We start from the raw sequence: 21,032 nt of genomic DNA, 5'->3' as shown, positions 1-21,032 counted from the left end.
AATAGGTGGGGATATAGGGAGATGTTATATGGAGTAACAGGAGGAGATACAGGAAGATGTTATATAGAGTAATAGGAGGAGATATAGGGAGAGGTTATATGGAGTAATAGAAGGAGATATAGAGGGAGGTTATATGGAGTAATAGGAGGAGATATAGAAAGAGGTTATATGGTGTAATATGAGGAGATATAGGGAGAGGTTATATGGCGTAATAGGAGGAGGTATAGGGAGAGGTTATATGGAGTAATAAGAGGAGATATAGGGAGAGGTTCTGTAATATGGAGTAATAGGAGAAGATATAGGAAGAGGTTATATGGAGCAATAGGAGAAGATATAGGGAGAGGTTATATCAAGTAATAGGGGGAGATATAGGAGAGGTTATATGCTGTAATAGGAGGAGATATAGGGAAAGGTTATATGGAGTAATAGGAGGAGATATAGGGAGAGGTTATATGGAGTAATAAGATAAGATATAGAGAGAAGTTATTTGGAGAAATAGGAGTAGATATAGAGAGGTTATATGAAGTAATAGTAGGAGATATAGGGAGAAGTTATATGGAGTAATAGGAGGAGATATAGGGAGTTTATATTGTGTAATAGGAGGAGATATAGGAGAGGTTATATGGAGTAATAGTAGGAGATATAGGGAGAAGTTATATGGAGTAATAGGAGGAGATATTGGGAGAGGTTATATGGTGTAATAGGAGGAGATATAAAGAGAAGTTATATGGAGTAATAGGAGGAGATATAGGGAGTTTATATGGTGTAATAGGAGGAGATATAGAGAGAGGTTATATGGAGTAATAGGAGGAGATATAGGGAGAGGTTATATGGAGTAATAGGAGGAGATATAGGGAGAGGTTATATGGAGTAATAAGAGAAGATATAGAGAGAAGTTATATGGAGAAATAGGAGGAGATATAGAGAGGTTATATGGAGTAATCGGAGGAGATATAGGGAGAAGTTATATGGAGTAATAGTGGGAGATATAAGGAGTTTATATTGTGTAATAGGAGGAGATATAGGAGAGGTTATATGGAGTAATAGAAGGAGATATAGGGAGAAGTTATATGGAATAATAGGAGGAGATATAGGGAGAGGTTATATGGAGTAATAGGAGGAGATATAGGAGAGGTTATATGGAGTAATAGAAGGAGATATAGGGAGAAGTTATATGGAGTAATAGGAGGAGATATTGGGAGAGGTTATATGGTGTAATAGGAGGAGATATAAAGAGAAGTTATATGGAGTAATAGGAGGAGATATAGGGAGTTTATATGGTGTAATAGGAGGAGATATAGAGAGAGGTTATATGGAGTAATAGGAGGAGATATAGGGAGAGGTTATATGGAGTAATAGGAGGAGATATAGGGAGAAGTAATATGAAGTAATAAGAGGAGATATACGGAGAGGTTACCTGTAGTAATAGGAGGAAAAATAGGAGTAATAAGAGGAGAAAATCTGAAAGTAATAGGGGTATAGATGGACACGTATGTACAGTAATAGAAACTATTATGGTACGAAAAAAACTTGATACATTTCAGATTTTCTTTTAATGGAGATTATATGGGGCAGTGAAATTAATTACCAGGTAAGGTTATAATGTGAGAGTCACTCAGCCACGAGTTCTACGTGTTAAAAGGATAGACCTGTCAAAATATTTAGCTCAAACCCCATTTAAAATCCCCTGTGGACATTGGGCAAATTTATGGTTACTTGAAAACTATCTAATAACATGGAATGAAAATCTAATTAAAAAATAAGATGCTATTATAAAAAGCTTTTTTCTTGGAGGTTGAATAGAAAAATAAACAGTTGTAGGAATAAAGACCTTTTAGCTGAATTACATCAGATTTATTATGACTGAAAGTTAAATACCCTATAAAGTAATGAGGCATGATCTCTTCATCAAAGAGGATGCCTGAGATTAGGACAACATGGCTGCTCTCTTCTTCAAAACAGCTTCCCTCATAGGATCTTTCTGGTATTGCAACGCAGCTCCCTCCAAGTGAATGGTGCAGAGCTGCAAGACCAAACACAGCCTATGAATTGTTGGGTCATTTTGGGAAGGAATTGCTAGGATATGCCACCAATCTCTGGGACCCTCACCTATCTCTAGAACAGAGCCCATAAAGTGAAAGAGAGCGGACCAGCATGTGCTGCCGCCCTACATTCATTTCTATGGTAGTGCCCGTAGAAATTAATCAAAAGTGCACCGCGCAAGCTTGGCCCCTGCTCCATTCACTTATATGGGGCCAAGGAAACAACCAAGCCAGTGCTCGTCTATTTTTGTCAGTCTCATAGAAATGAATGGTGGGCAGTGCACTTGAGCAGTCTGCTCTCCTCCACTTTGCCGGCTCCGTGCGGGTCCCACCTCTCACCTCTCCCACCTATCAGACATCGGTGGCATAACCTAGTGAGATGGGCCAACCCCTTTAATTTACTAAATTTACTAAACAGTTTCAGAAAGTGTCCATCTGGTCGCTATCTGCATATTAGCCCCGATTTATGAATTTTAAGTTTTATAAATATTTAGTGCTATATGTTTCTATAGTCAGCCCCCACGTGGAACTCCCTTCTATTATCCAATTCAGAGAGGTGCTGCAAAATGGGGTTCATAATCATTTTTCACCCAAGCTGATTATAGGATGTCTCACTGCTTGCCACCAGCCACCAGCTGTAATAAGTAGGGAAATCTGTGCAGCGCCGCCACAGGGGAAATTAAGCATTACACATTTCTCAATAAAATCAATGGGCTGTCCTTAGGATGCATAGACGTGCCTGATCCTCCAGAGAAAGAGGTGCTCTTTGTATCTGCTCTCTAACTAGGAGGGGGATCTTGACTGATTAGGCTAGAGCTAATACATACAATAGGTGTCAGGCAACAAAATCTATGCTTTGTGATTACTGACTTTCATGTCAGGGGTATCATATATAAAGTCAAGTGATTTCATGACATCCCTTTTGTATGTTATTGCCCATAACACCTGCATAGCTTTTTGTGTAATAGAAGTGGCATCTGCAGAGCCTCTGTCACAGCTTTGATCTGCAGAGCATCTCCGTGTCCCTCCCTCGGATTGTTTGAATTCTTGCAGAGTTTTTACAGCCGCTTTTTGGCCCTGTCCTCCTGACTGACATAACTAAGTGACGCTGACAACCTGCAGGTGCAAGTTTACCACAGTTCGCAGCAGGTTCCTAGTAAACACATAATGCCCGGAGCATCTTATGTACCTGTCCTTTTCACACCCTCTGCAGGAAACTTACGTTTTTATACCTCACACACTGACGTAGAGTCATGGAGTAGCACGAAATGCCATGAAAACCCATATAAATATGCATCATGTGGATACAATGTACTTAAAGGTTGATCTCTGAATTGGGCATACATAAAAATCATTGGGCCCCATAGCAAGAATCTGAATTGGGCCCCCATGTCTGGATGCGCCAGAATCGGCACTACCTTGATTTTCGTTGTTGTGCTCCTATGACACAGCAGAACAGCGAACGTCACTAGCGCAGATGCGAACAAAGCCTAATATACACCTCAGCTGCTGTAGAACATCATAATAGTCATAGGAGAACTACAAATCTCATCATGACCAGTTTAGGCCTGTGTCACACTGTTGGCAGTAGTTCCAGCCAACTGTTCCGGCAGAGTACGGCCTGCTAGAGCTCTCTGGGTACAATGGGGCCGGCGGGTATTCCGGGAAGCTTCATCAATGCCAGATCCAATGAGCTCCAGCAGACTGTTCTCTGTCGGAACAGACTTCTGCAACAGGTGTGAAACAGGTGAAAATTAGTGGGCAATACATGGAGGGGTAAAAGAGGAGAGAACTACAACTCCCAGCATGTCTAGGGTGTTATTATGGAACACAAGTTGACAGGGGTGTTGCTAGGTTAAAACATTCGGGGCCTCGGGGCCATGATGTCACCGTCATATGACCAGTGCAGGAGAGGACGGCTCAGCAGTGAGGAGAAGTCCTGGGAAGAAGCTGTGGTGAGGTCTGCTATATGAGGAGAGGTAAGTGAAGGGGTAGATTACTCAGTGTGAGAGGCAGAGCCATGCTGGGAGTTGTAATTATTTAACTGGGACTGTATGTTAGGGCTGAAGGGAGGGAGGTTATTTACATGGGACAGTGGGGTGGAGTGAAGTTATTTACATGGGACTGAAAGTTGAGGGAGTGATGTTATTTACATGGGACTATATGTTGAAGGTGGCTGTGGGAGGGAGTGATATTATTTACATGGGACTGAATGTTGAGGGGTAATGTGATTTACATGGGACTGCATGTTGGGGGTGGCTGTGGAGGGGATATGTTCTTTACATGAGACTGTATGTTGAAGGCGGCTGGGTAGGGGGGAATGTTATTTACGTGGGACTGTATGTTGAAGGCGGCTGGGAAGGGGGTAATATTATTTACGTGGGACTGTATATTGAGGGGGGCAGGAGAGATAGTGTGATGTTATTTACATAGGACTGTATTTTAGAGGGCGCTATAGATAGAAACGGATGTTATTTACATGGGACTGTATATTGGAGGGGGCTGGAGAGATGGTGTGATGGTATTTACATGGCACTCTATGGCGGAGAAGGGAAATAATATTATTTACACAAGACTGTATGGAGGAGGGGCTGAGGAATTATAATTTTTGAGGACAGTAAACAGAGGAATATAACTACAGGGGGCACTCCAGGGGGTACTGGGAGGGCTTCAGGGCGAGCATTATAACAGTAGGCGATATAAATACTGGGGCACTTCAGGGTGAGCATTATAACAGTAGGGGGCACTGTGGGGGAATTTTAAATCCAGGAGACATTAGGCATTCTTATTACTACTGGGGGCTCTATAGGAGGGACTTATAGATCCACATTATTTCTACTAAGAGCACTGTGGGGGTCTTATTACTACTGAGGGGTCAGTAGATAGTTTTATTACCACTGGGGGAACAATAGGGGGGCCTTATTTCTACTAGGGGCTCTGTAAGGCATTATTAATACTGGAGGGCTCTTTAACTAATGGGGGCCCTCTTAGGGAGCATTATCACAGTTGGGGGCACTGTAGGGGACAGTATTACTAATGAGGGCATTCTAGAAGGGACTTACTATTGGTGGGACTATGAGGAGCACTATTACTATGGGGGCACTCATTTTTCTTCAGGATAGTATTTGGGGGTACAGAAAAATGAGGAAGCTAAGATGTCTGTGTGTCACACTCTGTAGAGACGAGGAGCAGCTGAGAGAAGTTGTCCGGACGGAATGGAGAAGATGATGACAGAGAAGATCTACATCCGAGGAGACGTCACCCGGGAGTAACTGGATGTGAGAGGTACGTGCTGCTGTATAGCTATATAGCTATAGCGAGCTTAGGGGTCGGTTGGTCTTAGAGAATTGGGCCGTATGCATTGGGGCTTGGGCCCCGGATCTTTTGAGACCCTAGCAACGCCCCTGCAAGTTGACATTAGAGGGAGAGAGTATAAGAGGAGAGAACTACAATCCCCAGCATTACCAGACTGTTATTATACAGCATCAGTGGATATTATAAGAGGAGAGAACTACAACTCCCAACATGCCCAGATTGTAGGGCGTCCGTGAACATTATATGGATGCAGGGGCGGACTGAGAACCCTCAGGGCCCCCGGGCAAAATAAATCAAGGGCCCCCTTACAGGCCCCACCCATGTTCTGCTGCAAGCCCCACCCTTGTCCCGCCTCCATGCCCCGCCTCCAGCCACACCCTACACAATCTTTAATAACATTTCAAAGTTAAAGCGACACAAAAGGCACCCAGACCCCTTCAGCTCATTGATGTGGTCTGGGTACAGTGTCCCTTTTGCAAATCGGGCTGCAATGTTATAGAGAAACGGCATTGTTTACGTTCCAGCAATAAGTCCGCCTCTAGTGGCTGGCAGCCACCTGAGGGCTTCCTGGAGTAAAACAGACCTTTGGTCCGGTATCTGACGCTGGACGTATTCACACTCTGCATGATGACCTCCAGGGTCAGATTTTTCCCCATAGGAAAGCATTGATTCAATGCTTTCGTATGGGGTGATCTAAGCTCAGCGTCCATTAGTGAGCCTCTGTTAGAAGCAGTGTGGGCATAACTACTGTGAAGGGGGCACATATCTGGGCATAACTACTGTGAAGGGGGCACATATCTGGGCATAACTACTGTGAAAGGGGGGGGGGGGACTGCTGAAAGGGGTTAATAACTACTGTGAAGGGCCTAGCCGTCTGAGCAACCCCACAGATCATCCCCCCACCCACCCTGTACTTGTTCCACTGATCCTCTACTTGCGGGCTACATGGGCATGAGTTTAGTCACTTCGGTGCGCAATCCCATCCTGCGGCGCGTGATCCCGCGAGACCCGTGACCTACAGCGGTGGGTCTTGCGGGATCACGCGCTGCAGGACGGGATTGCGCACCGAAGTGACTGAACTCATTCCCGCGCAGCCCACAAGTAGCGGAACAATTACAAGAGGGGTGGGGAATAGCCAAATTAAAAAATATTTTGAACCAAAAGGTGTTATGGGGGCTCTGTGGATGGCACTGTTATGGGGGCTCTGTGGATGGCACTGTTATGGGGGCTCTGTGGATGGCACTGTTATGGGGGCTCTGTGGATGGCACTGTTGTGGGGGCTCTGTGGATGGCACTGTTGTGGGGGCTCTGCGGATGGCACTGTTGTGGGGGCGCTGTGGATGGCACTGTTGTGGGGGGGATCTGTGGGTGACACATATATAGCACCTTATGCTATATATGTGTCATCCACAGATACCCCCATAACAGTGTCGCTGTGAGTGAATGACCCCCAATACAGGGTCTGGGGGCCGGCATCTTGTGTTGTAATGGCAGCGGGGCCCGGTGCAGTCACTGTATTCTATTACACCGGGCCCCGCTCACTGTAATACTAATATTCATATGTGAACAACTTGAAATCCTCTGCGATCCTCTCCCTCTCTGTACTCACAAACTCAGTAGCAGGCCGGGCTGCAGCGCAACTCACTGACGTCACGCGCCTGCTCCTCCCACTTTATGAATGAAGCAGGAGGAGCAGGCGCGTGACGTCAGTGAGTTGCGCTGCCGCCCGGCCTGCTACTGAGTGTGAGTACAGAGAGCTCAGAGGGAGAGGATCGCAGAGGATTTCAAGTTGTTCACATATGAATATTAGTATTACAGTGAGCGGGGCCCGGTGTAATAGAATACAGTGACTGCACCGGGCCCCGCTGCCATTACCAGGCCAGCATAACATTCGGAATCGGGGTGCTGGGCACAGTGCTCCAGACTAAAAAAAATACCTAGTAGCCATTGGCTCCTGAACTGAAAAATTTAGGAGCCAAATTAAATTTTTAGTCGCCAAATCAAAACTGAATCAAAATTTTGGTATCGTGACAACGCTACGCCGATCAGATTGGCGTAGGGTTGTTTCGATACCAAAGTTTTGATTCGCTTTCGTCACCATAAAAAGGTATTACGATACTCAATACCGCGCAAAAAAACACCAAAAAAAGCCGCGTGCATTTTGCATTTTATGAAACGTTCGGCCCATAATAGAACAGTCCTATCCTATTTTTTGGGGTGACAAGGTGACTAAAAATGGCGAATGCTCACCGCATAGGAGATATTTTTTAATAATTTATTGGTTTGGACTTTTCGGACACAGCGCTATGTAATATGTTTATTTATTGTTTATATATTTTGTATGTAAAATTGGGAAAGGGGGGATTTAAACTTAAAGAGGACCTTTCACCTGTATAAACTATGTGAACTGAGTATGCTGCCATATAGAGCGGCGCCCGGGGATCTCACTGCACTTACTATTATCCCCGGGCGCCGCTCCGTTCTCCCGTTATAGGCTCCGGTACCTTTGCTTCTTAAGTTATAGTAGGCGGGTTTTCCCTTGTCCTGTGGGCGTCTCCTTCTCCTAGGCTGCAGCGCTGGCCAATCACAGCGCACAGCTCACAGCCTGGGAGAAAAAAACCTCTCAGGCTGTGAGCTGTGCGCTGCAATTGGCCAGCGCTGCAGCCTAGGAGAAGGAGACGCCCACAGGACAAGGGAAGACCCGCCTACTATAACTTAAGAAGCAAAGGTACCGGAGCCTATAACGGGAGAACGGAGCGGCGCCCGGGGATAATAGTAAGTGCAGTGAGATCCCCGGGCGCCGCTCTATATGGCAGCATACTCAGTTCACATAGTTTATACAGGTGAAAGGTCCTCTTTAATATTTTAGGGTACTTTCACACTAGCGTTTTTAATTTCTGGCATAGAGTTCCGTCACAGGGGCTCTATACCGGAAAAGATGTCTTCAGGTCAGTCTTTTTCACTGATCAGGCAAAAGATAAAACCGCAGCATTCTACGGTTTTATCTCTGGCGAAAAAAACTGAAGATTTGCCTGAATGCCGGATTCAGCATTTTTCCCCATAGGAATGTATTAGTGCCGTATCCGGCATTCAAAATACCGGAATGCCGGATCCATCCTTCCGGTTGAACCGTGCGATTTTCACGCATGGTTGCTAGGATGAAAGTCTATTCACTGTATTACTTTCCCTTATAACAACATGGTTATAAGGGAAAATAATAGCATTCTTTAATGCAGAATGTGTAGTAGAAGGTCAATATAATAAACATTGGTGGCACAGTGCGCCCCCCCAACACCCCAGTATAGTAAACATTGGTGGCGCAGTGCGTCCCCCCCAACATAATAAACATTGGTGGCGCAGTGCGCCCCCCCTCCCTAGTATAACAAACATATAAACATTGGTGGCGCAGTGCGTCCCCCCCCCAACATAATAAACATTGGTGGCGCAGTGCGCCCCCCCCTCCCTAGTATAATAAACATTGGTGGCGCAGTGCGTCCCCCTCCAACATAATAAACATTGGTGGCGCAGTGCGCCCCCCCTCCCTACTCCCTAGTATAATAAACATATAAACATTGGTGGCGCAGTGCGCCCCCCCTCCCTAGTATAACAAACATATAAACATTGGTGGCGCAGTGCGTCCCCCCCCAACATAATAAACATTGGTGGCACAGTGCGCCCCCCACCTCCCTAGTATAATAAACATATAAACATTGGTGGCGCAGTGCGTCCCCCCCCAACATAATAAACATTGGTGGCGCAGTGCGCCCCCCCCTCCCTAGTATAATAAACATATAAACATATAAACATTGGTGGCGCAGTGCGTCCCCCCCCCAACATAATAAACATTGGTGGCGCAGTGCGCCCCCCCTCCCTACTCCCTAGTATAATAAACATATAAACATTGGTGGCGCAGTGCGCCCCCCCTCCCTAGTATAATAAACATATAAACATTGGTGGCGCAGTGCGCCCCCCCTCCCTAGTATAATAAACATATAAACATTGGTGGCGCAGTGCGCCCCCCCCTCCCTAGTATAATAAACATATAAACATTGGTGGCGCAGTGCGCCCCCCCCTCCCTAGTATAATAAATATATAAACATTGGTGGGCAGTGCCAATGAGGGTTAAAAAAATAAATAAAAACATTGAGTGCGCCCCCCACCCCCCCAGTATAATAAACATTGAGTGCGGCCCCCCCCGTATAATAAACATTGAGTGCGGCGCCCCCCCCAGTATAATAAACATTGGTGGCGCAGTGGGCAGTGCCAATGAGGGTTAAAATAAATAAATAAAAATTAACTCACCTCCTCCAATTGATCGCGTAGCAGCCTGTCAAAGGACCTGTGGTGACATCACTGTGCTCATCACATGATACATCACATGATCCATCACCATGGTAATGGACCATGTGATGGAGCTCAGTGACGTCACCACAGGTCCTGAAGAAAGAACAGGAGACCGGCAGCTGCGCGATCAATTGGAGGAGGTGAATTAATTTTTATTTATTTATTTTAACCCTCATTGGCACTTCCCACTGAGCCACCAATGTTTATTATATGGGGGGGGGGGGGCCGCACTCAATGTTTATTATACTGGGGGGGGGCGCCGCACTCAATGTTTATTATACTGGGGGGGGGGGGCGCCACACTCAATGTTTATTATACTGGGGGGGGGGGCGCCGCACTCAATGTTTATTATACTGGGGGGGGGCGCCGCACTCAATGTTTATTATACTGGGGGGGGGGGGGGCACTGCGCCACCAATGAAGATAACTGAGCTGTTAATACAAATACAGGAGGCGGGTGCCGGAATCAAATAGCGGCACCCGACCTCTATGACAGGGGGCTGCGATCAGCGGCAGTTAACCCCTTAGGTGCCGCTCCCTGTCAGAGGTCGGGTGCCGGCTATTTGATTCCAGCACCCGCCTCCTGTATTTGTATTAACAGCTCAGTTATCTTCATTGGTGGCGCAGTGGCCACAGCCCCTCCGCCTGTCCCTCTTCTTATTGGCCGCGGCGGCAGCAGCACAGGGGGAGGGAGAGACTCTTCCACTGCGCTGCTGATAAGAACATGATAGTTCAGCTCCTGTGCCCCGCCGCTGTATTCAGAGCTGCGGCGCGGCTCTAGTCGCAAATGGAGCCCTGGGGGATAACATTAACACATAATGTTATTCTGCGGCGGGCCCCCATCCCGCCCGGGCCCTCGGACCATGCCCGAAGTGCCCGACCGGTCAGTCCGCCCCTGTATGGATGTGGATACAGTAGGACAAAACTCCAACTCCCAGTAATAGGATGTTATAGGCCAGGGATGCTCAACCTGCAGCCCTCCAGCTGTTGTAAAACTACAACTCCCACCATGCATTGCTGTAGGCTGATAGCTGTAGGCTGTTGAGGGATGCTGGGAGTTGTAGTTTTGCAACAGCTGGAGGGCCGCAGGTTGAGCATGCCTGTTATAGGCTATCCCAGGACACCACTCACCTCTCCTCCAGGCACACACAGAAGCTCCTCCCCATGTAGTTTCACTACATTTCCCTCTTCACTGCTGAGATCCATCACCCTGCCCTGGTGACATGACAATGACACCATCACAGGTCCTTCAGCTGTAAAACTGTAAGGGTGTGGAACAATGTTCATTAACGCTGTTGAATGTAATTTGTATTATGCCTGCAATGTCTCTCTTCTGTCAGTAGATGGCGATAAGATATAGTCTCACTAAAGCTGTTAGCAGAGAAAAGTTATATTCAGTTTTGTCTTTCAAAGTTCAAATAAAGTTAATTTAGGGACCTTCAGTAGGGTGATAGCGAACTGTAATTGCAGATTTGAGGCTGCACAAAGATATTAACTTACTGCATCACACTCTCCCTGGAAGAGGAGGAGTTCTGGTGCAGAGCAGGAAGTGACCAGACGGAGGCTGCCCGGTGAATGCTGAGGATGTCAGGAGAGAACCTCTGTGGAGCCTGGAAGAGGATTTATGGCTCACAGTTGAGTCTGGCAACAGCATCAAGGGAATATTCGCAACAACGACTCCGGTAATCACGTGACTGTATGGTCCAGTTCGGGAGTGGACCAGTGGTTCAGGGAAAGAACGCCAAGAGTCTGCCTAAGTATCCAAGGAACTGTAAGTGCGGCTTCGCCATGTCCCATCACATTGCACTGTTCCAGTGACACTTTTGGATATATATGAAAGCTGCAGGATACAGACTTCACTTTCTTTGGATTACAAATAGTATTGCGCAATACTTAGGGTGCACCCCAATATTAAAGCTTGCTCAGGAACATTCAGGCGCATCCAGGCTGCTTTATGGACATTGGAGAAAATTACGCAAGTACTGGGTTAGTGTTAGGCAGTATTATCCTTACTGTGTTTATGCTCTGTTACCATTCTGTTTATGTAAGCTCAGCTACTTGTTCACTATAACTGTTCAGTAAATGCTGTGTCTGTGTGGCATCGTGTACCCTCTGAATCTGTGGGCCCAGCCCTCGGACTTCTTTCAAAACTACTGACTCTATAAAACTGCCCTGAACACATGCTGATTATATCATCGCAGGTCCTTCTGTACAGCTAGCTAGGTTTTCACAGTTAGCTATGTAAGCAGTGGCATACTAAGGGGGGGCGCATTGGAAGTGGTCCGCCCCGGGTGCCAGAAGCAATGAGCGCTTCCATTAATACAGATGGAAGTGCTCATTGCTGGAGCGCTGGGAGCTGTGATCCTGTCACTCACCGCTCAGCTCCCAGCGCTCCTCCCCTCCTTCAGGACGGCGGTGCACAAAATGGTGAAGCAGGAAGACTTCGCCCCGCTGCACCATTCAGCCTGCAGACACAGATCGCGCTGCCAGCCTGTGTGGGCGAAGCCTGCAGACTCGAAATCTGCATAAGCTCCGCCCACACAGTGCTGCAGAGCGATCTGTGCCTGCAGGGAAGAGAGGTATATGAGCTTCAGGAACTGGACAAGGTGAGTAGTTACTGTGGGTTTTTGTTTGTTTTTAATACAGAGGGGGCACAGAGGGTTTTATTACTATGGAGGGGGCACATAGGACTTTATTACTATGGAGGGGGCACAGAGGGCATTACTAATGTGAAGGGGGCACAATGGGCATTTCTACTATGGAGGGGGCACAATGGGGATTTCTACTATAGAGGGGGCACAGAGGGCATTACTACCACAGTGGGCATTACTACTATTAAGGGGCACAATGGGCATTATTACTGTGAAGGGGGAACAATGGGCATTATTACTATAAAGGGGGCACAATTGGGATTATTACTATGAAGGGGACACATTGGGGAGTATTACTATGAAGGGGACACAGAGGAGATTATTACTGTGAAGGGGGTACAATTGGGATTATTACTGTGAAGGGGACCAGAGAGGGCATTACAACTGTGAAATGGGCACAGAGAGGGCATAACTACTGTGAAGGGGCACAGTGGGCATTATTACTGTGAAGGGGGCACAATGGGGATTTCTACTATAGAGGGGGCACAGAGGGCATTACTAGCACAGTCGGCATTACTACTATTAAGGGGCACAATGGTCATTATTACTGTGGAGGGGGAACAATGGGCATTATTACTATAAAGGGGGAACAATTGGGATTATTACTATGAAGGGGACACATTGGGGAGTATTACTATGAAGGGGACACAGAGGAGATTATTACTGTGAAGGGGGTACAATTGGAATTATTACTGTGAAGGGGGCCAGAGAGGGCATTACAACTGTGAAATGGGCACAGAGAGGGCATAACTACTGTGAAGGGGCACACATCTGTACAAAACTACTGTGAAGGTTGTACAATGAGGGCAATAATACTGTGAGGGGGTACAATATCTTTAAAGTATTGGGAGGGGGGGGTGGAGAAAGGATCCTCCCCGGGTGCCAAACACCCTAGGAACGCCACTGTATGTAAATGTAATTGGGAATGGGGCGTTACTGCAGGGCTGGGCCCCCTTCCTCCACGCGCCCCATAGCAGCTGCATTGACTGTCTCTATTAGAGGTATGCTATTATCTCTGACACTGGTTCTGCAAATGAGGGTATGCTGACTGTGCTCCCTACAGGCGTGGTAATGGAGGGAAACATGGGAAACATTTGGGTGGAGAAATGGCACAAAAGTCATGGAAATAGCTTGGAGGAGAAAACAAATGTTAGGCCATTTTGTTATGGCCAGTAAATCCTGCCATCATGATACAGGTACCATTTGGATCTTTTGTGAAGGTGGCCCTCAATCTTCTAATGTACTTCTAATGGAAGTGACTATAATACACCGTAAGATGGAAGATCTACCCTTAAGCTTCTGCTGCCCCAGGGCACAGATCAGCTAATCTTTTATTCTGGCCCTTGACAAGGGATACAAAAAGGTGATGATCCCCTACTACTTTAGTCTCAAATGTGGACTGTCAAAACCACTGCTTGCCTCGTTCATGAAGACAGATGGTCAGTAATAAAGAAATCATTAGTAGCTTTGAAATGGCAATTAAACCATCACTACTGATGGACCTCACTGGATGGACTTCACTCAGTGAGTTTTTGCCTAAGGATATTGCATTCTGTTAACCAATCAGAAATCAGGTTTTATGAGGCCAAGGATAGATACATAAAAGCAGATGTATGAGAGTGTCAGAAAGACCCATCTTGTAGGATCTGCAGGATCAACTATGATGATGTTGTTATAGAGGGTGCAAAAGTTGCAGTTGCACCCAACTCCTAGTTCCTGAGGGGGCCAAAAAACCTGCCATATTAAAAGTCGCTCTGCTCTGATTTATGAATGAGAGTCCAGAGTGGCCATATGACCCATCAGGGGTTGTCAAACATTTAACAGTTTTATTAATATTGGACTCAGGAGGTAGAGAGGGTATGTATTGAGGTGGTATAATAAGAGGCAGGTAGTGGGAAGGAGCCCAACCTTAGGGTACAACCACACGGTCAGGCTTCTGCATGCAGTTTTGGAAGCCAAAACCAGGAGTGAATTAAAAAAGAGGAGACGTCATATCTGACCATTCTTATCCACTCCTGATTTTAGCTTCCAAAACCGCATGCAGAAACCTGACCGTGTGGAGATACCCTTATGCCACATAGGCCACTAGGTTATCTCCTGTAGAGGTTGCAGAAATACATTCAGTGAAGTTTACAGAATCATTTGAAAAAATAATTAAAAACAAGTCTACACACACAAACAAACCAGTGTAGACACGCAACAATTCACATGATCGCACAATTAAACACACGACCAGGCATGTGAACAAACACAAGGTCTTGGACACACAGATTATTGAAATATGTGGTGGCTTAGTTAGAAGTAAGATAAAGTGCATGAATCATTAGTCTTCAGCTCTGGACCTGTTATATACACACCCTCACCACTATAGAGGACGTGTGACTTAACTTACGGATCCTGTCATCTGAATGAGTGCATTACACTGTACAGAAGCCCTGAAAGAAATACACACAGTTGTGGCAGTGTTGGGTTTGTCAAGTGCTGCAGCGTTCACACTTGGTACAGCTCAGGGATATATAGCATTTTCTGAACTATGTGGGTACGGCCACCCGGTCAGGTTTCTGCTTGCAGTTTTGGAAGTCAAAACCAGGAGTGAATCATACAAGGGCAGAAAGTTTGAAGGTCAGATACAACTTTTTTTTTATTATTCACTCCTGGTTTTGGCTTCCAAAACTACATGCAGAAACCTGACCGTGTGGCCGTACCCAAAGAGTCATCAGAATTAGGGATGAGCAAAGCGAGCTTCAGATCCTAGCTCAAAACTTCGGTTTAATGCTGGCTCGGGCTGGTACCTGGAAACCCGAGTTTGGATCCAAGTTTAAAATAGTTTTTCAGTTTAAAAATCTAATATCGAAGTTATTCACCGAAGTCTCACGAGACTTCAGGAATAACTGACTTCGCCTCTTTAGAGACCATGCATTTTAATGCTGTACAGAGACGGATCTCTGAACAGCATTAAACCAAAGTTTTGAGCGAAGCGACTTCGGATCCAGGATCCAAGCTCGCTTTGTTCATCCCTAATCACAATATACAAGCAAGGCGGAACCAAAGAATAAAATGAGAAATTCATCTTTGCTACATTTGTATAGAGAGCTGCTACCTTTATACCATTATATAAATGCCTATCATTGGTTCACACGTATTATCAGTCTGGTGGACTGTGTAATACTCATTTGAATTGTATATGTGGTTACTATGTTATTACTATTATATTCCTGACAGAAGTAAAGCACCCAGCACCATGTCTGAAAGATCTACAGTTTGTGATAGACTTTAGGGTGGAGTAATTTGTAAATTTTAGGAATGTTGTTCTAGATTGTTTGACGTTTGACCCAAGAAAGTGAAAGCTCAAATAGACTGGGGAAGCCTGAAAATCAGCAACTTTGTTGACTAGAATAACCAGAGATGACTGGCTTAGTATTACACGAAGTCAGATATGACATTGCAAATATCTATGGTGCCCAAACCTCAGCCAAAGCAAGACACTACCAGGAAAGCCCAGAGAAATGGTAGCAATGGTCAATTAAAATGTCAGAGAATGCTCAGTGAGGCTCATACTCTAGGAACAATTTCACAGGGAGCCCATTTACACACCCAAGTGTATGACATCCACTTGAAAGAATGTACAAGCATCATGCAAAAGATATCCCTTCAAAATCAAACTCATGGCTCCATTACTGGACAGTGTTATGCCAACAACTGCTCCACACTGCACTTAAAGGGATTATCCCATGATTAATGTTAAGATGAGAATCAGACATTATATATTGCATGACAATTTCTTTCTAACAAGGCTAGAACCATTTCTGTACCTGACATGGGTACAGAGATCTCCCCATTCATTGCCCAAATTGCTCTGCTAGATTTATTTCAAGCTGGCATGTCCTTTTGCAGGGGATGTCCTTTCTGCTGCAGCTGAAGGATGGAACTAAGCATTTGCATCCACCTCAGAGAGGTGGACAGAGACATAAGACAAAGAGCAAACAACAGGTGGCACTATACAAACAGGTTTCATTGAGGCTTTACTACATTTTTAATTACATGCAATTGCAGAAGTATTCAGATCCAAGTGCTGGTTTGAAAACTGTAGAAAAAATTTTGTGGGGCAAACAAAAAGTAGCCCAAATGGTGAAATGGAAAGAGAGACCTGAAACCATAAGAACAACACATATTAAAGATGTTGAGAAAATGCAACATTCAACATTCAAATCAAGGGTATACCTACCATAGAAGAAAAACATATGGCCAAGCCCTGGTTGGTTATATCACTTATTTTAATGGGCATTGAGCACCTGTGCAGGATATACACCATTGGAAAAACGAATGATCATGGAATGGACATTATGGGTAAACAAACACTGGTCTTCATGTCTCAAGTTCTTAGGTATTTAGTGGTGTAAACCAATAAATCAGATGGAGGTTCAATATTAATCTGTGCTATGACGTATAAAATCATGTGTTGGATTTCATCTAAAGGTTGTGACAACAACCTGCATTATCCATTGCATCTAATGATTTTAAGCCCAGGCCACATGTTAAAGTGTAATTGTCATTTCAGTTTATTTTTAGTATAACGTAGGGAACAGAAATGTTAAACATTTTTGTAATAACTTTATTAGGGAAATATGTTTCTTAGTATTAGAAAACAGTGTAAAGAGTCTTCTTAGTAAAATTCTACCTGAGCGTTGCTAAGCAAAGTCTTTCAGTCTTCAGTTCTACTGATCGCTGAAGACACCTGTGTGTAATATACAGAGACTTTCAGCCTACCCCTTTTCATCATCCCAATCCCTGACTATGTATATGTGCTCTAACTATCACTCCTCATCACTCTGCCTGTCTGACTTGTTACACACAGGTGGCTTCAATGCTCAGTTAAATACTGAAGACTGAAGACACTCTCCTTAGCAACATTTATTTAGGCCTTTGCTAAGAAGACTCTTTAAACTGAAACAACAGTTGCACTTTAAAGGAGTATTCTGGGTAGATTAAGTTATCCCCTATCCCCTATAGGGGATAACTATTAGATCAGTGTGGGTTCTACTGCTGGAACCCCTACAATCACCAGAACAGGGGTGTTGTACTCCCTGCAGCCCCCCTGAAATGAGTGCAGCGGCTGGTCGCCCATGCGCTGCGTAGCCCTGGATCATCTCATATAAGACGTTCTTTACAGTCCTATAGAGCCCTCTGTTCAACACCTGTTTTTTTTTATGTCACTTGCAAAAGTGCGATCATAATTGATGCTATTCAAGTGAAATAGTCCATAAGAAAACATTATAATCAGTTTCACATTCCTCAGTTAATCAACATTTATAGCATCTTTCCAGCAAATGTAATTTCTTGTACATTTCTGAAATAATCATGACAGCTTTTACAACAATGTATTGTTCTGCACAAGATGGATGTCAATCCCTATTGAGTCCCCACTGACCTCCTACAAAGTTTTAAACACACACAAATATGTTACTCAACCACGGACACACTATGGCCACAAAACCATGCTAATCAACATCCAACATTCTGTCACCGGTCCACAATGGTTTATCTACTACTCTACCAATTTTGATAGTATGGTAATCCCTTATGACAAGACCCAAGTCTGGACACGACCATTTGTAGCTTGATAATCAAGAACATGCCAATGAGAAGCTTGAAGCCCCATGCAGAAGACAGAACAACCTGGAGAAACATTACTATGGTCACCAAGAATCCAACTCCATTCTAAAGTACTACTAAAGCACCTCATCAAAGAAGCCAACTCAGCAGACATCAAAATATCTCAAAAATAGTTCTTGTAGAGATACAATCAGAATATGGACCACCTACTCTTGCAAGTAACACTGCATCATATAGTCCAGATGCCATTGACTGCTTTTAGGAAAGAGTTAAAATTGGATTGCAGAAACAATAGATTTTCAATGGACCCTCTCAAGGTGGCATACTTTTAACTCTTCCATGACCAGGTTTTGAAGGAACACTTGACCTGATGTTTTGAAAACCGATTTCATAACCTAAGCTAAACGTTCAATACCTGTAGAAAACAAAGTCCAATATCACACATAGTGTCATATACTACCCTCTGTTTGATTTGGAGGCTCCTTTAAAGAGAAAGTCTGGGGTATGATTAATATTGGTGAAAAAATGATATTGAGTTTCTATAGTTGTGGTAGTAAAACTATTGGCTTTAAGAGTATCTAAAATGTTACCATCTGTGGCCACATTTACCAGTGATCCTCCCATAATCTGGGCACAATAAACAGCTATTACTGAGACTCTCACTAAATAAGTACATACATGTTTAAAAAAAAAAATATGTGACCATGATACTCCCCTTTGCAAGTCTTCTCAGAAACACCAACTTGAAGTAACTTGCATTTAGAATAATTCACTATTTATACACCACTACCCCAACCTATCTCCATATGCCCTTCACCACCCTTTTTTCAAAAAGTTACAAACCAAATCATCTCCCCATTCAAAACTTTTCCAGTGGAATCTAGAAAACATCTAAAATTACAAGCATGCCAAATTCACAACTGCTGGCTAGAGCTTGACACGCAAAGAAAATCATCTTGTAAATTACTTCCCACCTACACTGGCACAGTCTGTACATGGCCACAAACGTACAGGAATTTTAATTTGGGTTGGGTGTTGACTAAACATAACAGGAGAATAAATGATTAAGACTGCATTTGATTACTCTGTTAATCTATATCATTCCATACAATAAAGGAAAGTGCATGGGTAGAGTTCCATGCAGAGTGAAGGGATTATGGAAATAGACAGTTTGTAAGTCTGTCTTTGGTTTGTGCTGATGCACCTAATTTATGAAATGGTGCACAGTGATAATGAAATTGGTGCAAGTGTGATGTGGTTTACGCCTTTAAAGTCTTTTAAAGCACGTCTGGGGTTTGCCTCGTGTGGAGTTGAAACATTTTTGTGACTTTTGTGAATGTTACAGAAGATAAATGAGACTTAAAAGTGATTCAATCTGCAAAGTTAGCCTTAATCCCAGCCCACTTTTAAAAGTGGCATGGGGTGGTGCAGGAGTCCAAAATTCTGCACAAAAAAGTCACATGCTCCAGCACTTGAGACATTTTAACACCAGAAAACTGGCGTATCAGATTTCATAAATGTCTCCCAAAGAGCTTGCAATCTCGACCAAGCTACTGTAGATATAACTATATAGGGAAAAAGAAATTAGAACCAAAGAGCTTGCGCTCACTTAGATCAAGCTAATACATATTGTACCATATAGGTAAAAAGGAATTGGACCCAAGGAACTTGTACTCTAAATTGAGCTATGAAAGAGAGAACAAAAATTTAGGGGAAAAGGGAAATAGATCCAAAAAGCTTGCACTCTGCTCTGAGCTATTACAAATGGGACTATATGGGAGTAAATGAATTAAACCCTAAGAGTTTGAAGGATGGAACAATTACATGAAAAAGAGACCAAAGAGCTTGAACTTTACATTGTGCTATCGAAAATATACAGGAAGAGTGGAAGTAACATACATCTAAAGAGCTTTCTCTCTAATCTGAGTTATAAAACGGAAATAATTAGAATATCATTATTATATAAATAAAACAGGGTTTGAGGAAATAAAGAATTAGACTACAGAGCTTGCAATCTAATCTGAATGAATACAGACAGTGCACTGTCAGCATGGCTTTTCCTGAACCAAATAAGGTCATCCAACTTTGCATGTCATAAAAGTAAGATGAAAATGTAATAAAGACATGAAAATAAGCAGAATATGAATGGAAAGGAGACTGCAAGGAGGAGCAGAAGATAAGCAGAGAGTGACAGCTTCCATGCACCAACTAACCATATGATATATTCCATTAATGGGTTTTACATAGGGAGGGGGGGTGAAAGGTTTGGGACTGGCTCCTGGACTGAAGGGCATGCATTGTGCAGCTTCTACTGAAATCTGAGTCTGTAGGGTTTTGTGTGCACAGTAATAGAAAGGTAATTATCCACCACTGCATTATCTACAACAAGCCAAACCCTTAGACACTGCAGATCTGGGCTAGTAAGGCTCCCAGCAAGGCAACACAACATAAATAGAATAAAAAAAAACTATAATAGAGCTGCCATAGGACAAGGACATCAAAAGCCAAAGCTTAGCCCGGAATGACCCTTCTGGAACAAGAGGCAAGGATGCTATCCTTTAGTCCAGATGATGGAGTTGGCCAGTCACTAGCTGGACCGCAAGAAGCATGTCATGCAAAATATGATAATATCATTATATTATGTAAGGATCTAGGTCTAGGAATGAATTGTGGAGCATTGCAGATGTGGTCCTACAGAAAGGGTGCACTTACTATGCTGCACAGGATGACAAGCAGGGGAGCCTCCATTCTCCTGGTCCTGATGGTTGTGGAGTGATAAGCAGACAGAGAATGCAGCGAGTCAGCTACACCTGCCCCTAAAGCTTTGACAATCCATCCCCTTCTGTTTAAAGAAATCCTTCCCCCTAGCTGTCCTCCCATTAGCTGCAAGTCCATCCCATTGAAACACAGCATCGCCTCCCTGCCTCCCTCCCATACAGGGAAGCAATCCAACAAGCAACGACTGGTTGACAGGATTGGATTTAGGGAATGATGTTTGGATCTGAGCCCCATAAACACTTAACTGCTAATTATTTAAGAGGAGACGAGAAAAGAAAAGATGCAGCGTT

General features: G+C 44.2%; 1 protein-coding gene and 1 long non-coding RNA gene across 2 annotated transcripts in view; one reads left to right on the top strand and one right to left on the bottom strand.

Annotated features, from left to right (window-relative positions):
- NGFR (nerve growth factor receptor) overlaps window positions 1–20,791 on the bottom strand; it is an 86,738-nt gene extending 65,947 nt beyond the window's left edge. Inside the window, exon 1 of the mRNA XM_040435050.1 lies at window positions 20,677–20,791. Coding sequence (XP_040290984.1) covers window positions 20,677–20,712 — 36 coding nt within the window. The 5' untranslated portion in view covers window positions 20,713–20,791. The remainder of the gene's footprint in view (window positions 1–20,676) is intronic.
- On the top strand, window positions 428–837 carry LOC121003315. Its single transcript, XR_005779459.1, has 3 exons — window positions 428–447; window positions 516–550; window positions 791–837. It is a non-coding gene; the product is annotated as an uncharacterized LOC121003315 (long non-coding RNA).
- Window positions 20,792–21,032: the final 241 nt, after the last annotated feature.

The sequence above is a fragment of the Bufo bufo genome, chromosome 6 (assembly GCF_905171765.1).
Source record: "Bufo bufo chromosome 6, aBufBuf1.1, whole genome shotgun sequence".
Classification (NCBI taxonomy): domain Eukaryota; kingdom Metazoa; phylum Chordata; class Amphibia; order Anura; family Bufonidae; genus Bufo; species Bufo bufo.
This window is presented reverse-complemented; position numbering and strand designations above follow the sequence as displayed.